The sequence below is a fragment of the Dipodomys ordii genome, unplaced genomic scaffold, assembly GCF_000151885.1.
Source record: "Dipodomys ordii isolate 6190 unplaced genomic scaffold, Dord_2.0 Scaffold325, whole genome shotgun sequence".
Lineage (NCBI taxonomy): Eukaryota > Metazoa > Chordata > Mammalia > Rodentia > Heteromyidae > Dipodomys > Dipodomys ordii.
Window position 1 is genome coordinate 50546 of NW_012267541.1, and position 4219 is coordinate 54764.

The following is a 4219-nucleotide window of genomic DNA, read 5'->3' on the forward strand; positions in this document are numbered from 1 at the left end:
TGACTAGTCAAATGGCTTTGGAGGCCTTCTCAATTTATTTAGATACTTTAGTTTTCTATTAACTATAGGATAGAGCTGGAAATAGTTTTGAGATTTGGCTCTGTAAATAAATGGTCCACCCTGACATCACTAATATTTACATATGGTCTATGCACATGACAGCTGAATATAAAAGGCAGGTGAGAAGGAGGCTCATGGTTCTCAGTGGACATTTATTTGTTACTGTCTTTTGCTCCATGTCTATTTGAGCTTAAGTCATGGAAACAAATCTTATCTGATCTTCCCTACTTCTCTCTGCTTATGTCTTTGTGAGCTAAAAAGTTCCCCAAATGAGCTAGTGACTAACAGAGGTAGAAGGATCCAAAGCCAATAGTCACACTGACTGAAAAAAGGGAGCCTTTATGGCTGTTTTCTGCTCTGGTTTTTGAATGTGAACTTGACATTTGATGCCCTAGATTTCTTATTTTCACTATTTGTCCACTGAACGGCTTTAGGCAAGCCACTTCTTCTGGAGTTGTTTCTAGGACCATAAAATATTAATGATGATATTCTGTTATTAATAGTAATATCACCTTATTGTGGTGATGCTAGAATGTCATGGTAGTTGACAACTTATAATCTCTTTCATGCCTATTATTTCATCTGCTTCTGTGTGTGTGTGTGTGTGTGTGTGTGTGTGTGTGTGTGTGTGTTAGGACTTGAACTTGGGACCTCCCACTCTTGCTTAGCTTTTTCACTCTACCACTTGAGTCACATTTGCTTGATTAACTGTTGATAAGTCTCATGCACTCTTTCATCTTCAGACCATGATCCTCAGATCTCAGCCTCCTGAATAGTGAGGACTCCAGGAGTCAGCTGCTGGTGCTCAGCTTGTTCCATTTGCTTTTTACCATTAGGCCATGGCTGTCTAGCACAGACATGACTGGCAGATGTGGTTGAGGCATCTTGGACGTGGAGAAAGCCAACTTGTTCAGTGGCTCACACATGTAATCTTAGCTTCTCAGGAGGCTGAGATCTGAGGATCACAGTTGAAAGCCAGCAGAAAAAATCTGAGATTCTTACCTCTAATTAATCACAGAAAAAGCTGAAAGTTGTACTGTAGCCCAAGTAGTAGAGTACTAGCCAGGAGCAAAAGGAACTTAGTGATAGCTTCCAGGCCCAGAGTTCAAGGCTCAGGACAGGCAAAAAATATATTAATGGGGTACAAATCCAAGTCACTCAATTTAGTGACCTCCTTCCCACTCCTGATTTCCACCCTATTCCAATGGCCCTCTTGACAAAACACATAATCCAAACAGCATAAATACAGGCCTTGATGAGCCCTGAGTTCCCTTCACAACAGAGGATAAGATTTCATGGACACTATATGTGCTAAATTAACATCATCCAGCCATTGGAAGAGAAACCAAAAGGAATCCTGATTCCTTTGCCATATTTCTGCTGTAGTTCTTTTGCTTCAGTGTGGTAGAAAATGGCCTCTAGAAAAGTGATCTGGTGATTTCTTTTGGCCAAATCACATACCTCTCTTCAATCTTGGAGTGCAATGGAAATGAAATTCCTTCACTCCAGGGGACCAGATTTTTGTGAGGTGTTGGGATAATGAGACTATGAGATGATGCATAAGGAAGAAAAGGCTGAAGTGAACCCATACCTCTGACATGCAGCCCACCTGACCCAGTTTTTACCTGACACCATGTGGATGAGATTGAATGCAGCCACGAGGGACTCCATCCACTCCTCCACAAAGTTGAAGATCAGCCAGTCAATGTGGAATGGGGTCCAACACACAGTGAACACTAGGACCAGGACAACTGGAAGAGGGTGGGAAATGAGAGAAGGGGCAGTGTGGGTGAGAAGGGCCAATAATGTACACTCTTAGTTCCTTCCAGCAGTTTCTCCTACCACCTAAGTGAAGCTAGAACAGTTATAAGCACACTAAATTCTAGAGAGACTCAATATAGAATATTTTAACAGAAGTATTAAGTGCATCAGATCTAGGATCAGTTTTGTATAAAGTGTGTGTGTGTGTGTGTGTGTGTGTGTGTGTATGTGTGTGTGTTGGTCCTGGGATTTGAACTCAGAGCCTGGGTGCTATCCCTAAGTTTTTGTGCTCAAGGCTGGCACTCTTACCACTTGAGCCACAGCTCCACTTTCATCATTTTGGTGGTTAATTGGAGATAAGAGTCTTATAGACTCTCCTGCCCTGGCTGGCTTTGAACCACATTCCTCAGATCTCAGCCTCCTCAGTCACTACGAGTACAGGCGTGAGCCACCAGCACCTGGCTTAGTTTTTTGTATGATAACTTATATAAGAGTTTTCCTTAGAATATTTTTTAAATAAGGAAATGGCGCTGTGGCTCAAGTGGTAGAGCATTCGACTTGAGCAGGGACAGAGGCTAGGCACAGAGTTCAAGCCCCAGGCCAAGCAAAATAAATGAATGAATGAATAAATAACAATAATAATACTTTGAATTTCTCTCAAAGTTCTAAGAACATAATAATAATAGTAGTAGTAGTAGTATTGAAAGTGAAGCATGCTGCAAGTTAGACTAGGAGCCACACAAACTGATTGCGTAAGTAAATGGTTATATTTGAAGAGTTGGTGTTTAAAGTTGTTTAAAGTGAATAAGGAACTGTTAGGATAGGATCCTACAGACCCCATCAGCTCATGGTGTGATTGGGAAGTGGTAGAATCTTTAGAAGATGGAGCTTACTTCAAAGAAGTAGGTTAAGGAGGAAGAAGGGAGTAGGTTGCCCTTAGGTAGGAATTGCTCCATGACCATTCTCTCTGTCTCTCTCTCCCTCCCCTTCTCCCCCTCCCTGCCTCCCTGTCTGTCTCTATACCTGTCTCTATGTGACTCTGTCGTTGTTTCTCTTCTGTTTTTCTGTATGTCTCTGTACACTCTCTCTCTCTCCTCTCTCTCTGTATCTCTATATCTTCTGTTTTTGTTTTTGTCAGTTTCTCTCTGCCAGTCTGTCTCTCTTTTCTATCTCTGCCTCTTTCTGTTTCTCTTTTTGGTTGGTCATGGGCTTGAACTCAGAGCCTAGGTTCTGTCCTTGAGCTCTTTTGCTCAAGGATGGCACTCTACCACTTAGAGCCACATCTCCACTTCCAATTTTTCAGGTGGTTCTTTGGAGATAAGAGACTTATGAACTTTCCTACCTGGGCTGACTTTGAACCATAATCCTCAGCTCTCAGCCTCCAGAGTAGCTAGGAGTACAGGTGTGGGGCACCAGTGCTTGGCTCCATATTCTATTTTTAAGGAATCCAAATAAGTTAACTTTTCCAGAGAGGAGTGGTGATATTGAGATGCTCAGAGAGTGGGTGGAATTTACCAAGGATCACTAAGTGCTGCGCACTGCAACAAATGTATCATGGTAGGAAACAAACTTTAAAGGCATGAGAAAGCTTGAGGAAGAAAGATGGACCATGATGTTAGGTTGCAGGTCAGATCAGCAGCAGCACTTTGCCAGGAAGGACCACACCTCCTTTGTACTAATAAGCAAGAAAGGAACACTTCAAAAGCAAAAGGCAGGGCCTTACACAGTATCTGGGTGACTGGTTTGTGGGAGGGTCTGTGAATATTTACAGTCATTTCTTCAGCCTCCAGGGACTCCTCTTTCTTTAGCTGAAAGAGAAGTGCAAAAGATTTGGTGCTGGGCACTGGTGACTCATGCCTGTAATCCTAGCTACTCAGAAGGCTGAGATCAGAGGATCTCAGTTCAAAGCCAGTGCAGCAGGAAAGTTCATGAAACTTATTCCCAATCAAGCACCAGAAAACTAGAAGTGGCTCAAGTGGTCGAGTGCTTGCCTTGAGCTGAAGAGCTCAGGGATAGTGCCTAGGTCCAGAGTTCAAGCCCCATGATGGACAAAAAAAAATTAGTAACTGTAACTTGTGTCACTGTGAAGTGATCTCAAGATGTGGGACTCAAACTGTCCAGGCTGGCTTTGAACTGAGATCGTCAATGTGCCTTTATCTTTTTCTTTTTTCTTTTCTTTTTGAATGAGGGGATGTTCGGCCAGATAAAGGAAGCTTTACTAATAATGATAAACGATTGTCAAATATCTAGAAATTAATGCAGTACATAGTTCATCCTCTGGTATTTTTTTTACTAATTTCTCTTGCCAAATAGGACCCTAATTCTCTCTTAGGAACTTTTTTTACTCCTCCTTCATACTTGGTGATTATTTTGGCTGGAAATAACCCCAGCTCTAGCT

The 4219-nt window shown here is 42.2% G+C and overlaps 1 protein-coding gene across 1 annotated transcript in view; it reads right to left on the bottom strand.

The window, feature by feature from the left end:
• Positions 1-1685: 1685 nt before the first annotated feature.
• Positions 1686-4219, bottom strand: part of LOC106001585 (sperm motility kinase 3-like) — a gene marked incomplete at its 3' end in the record, with an annotated part of 56087 nt that continues 53553 nt past the window's right edge. Inside the window, exon 2 of the mRNA XM_013036643.1 lies at positions 1686-1811. Within this exon, the coding sequence (XP_012892097.1) occupies positions 1686-1811 (126 nt within the window). The remainder of the gene's footprint in view (positions 1812-4219) is intronic.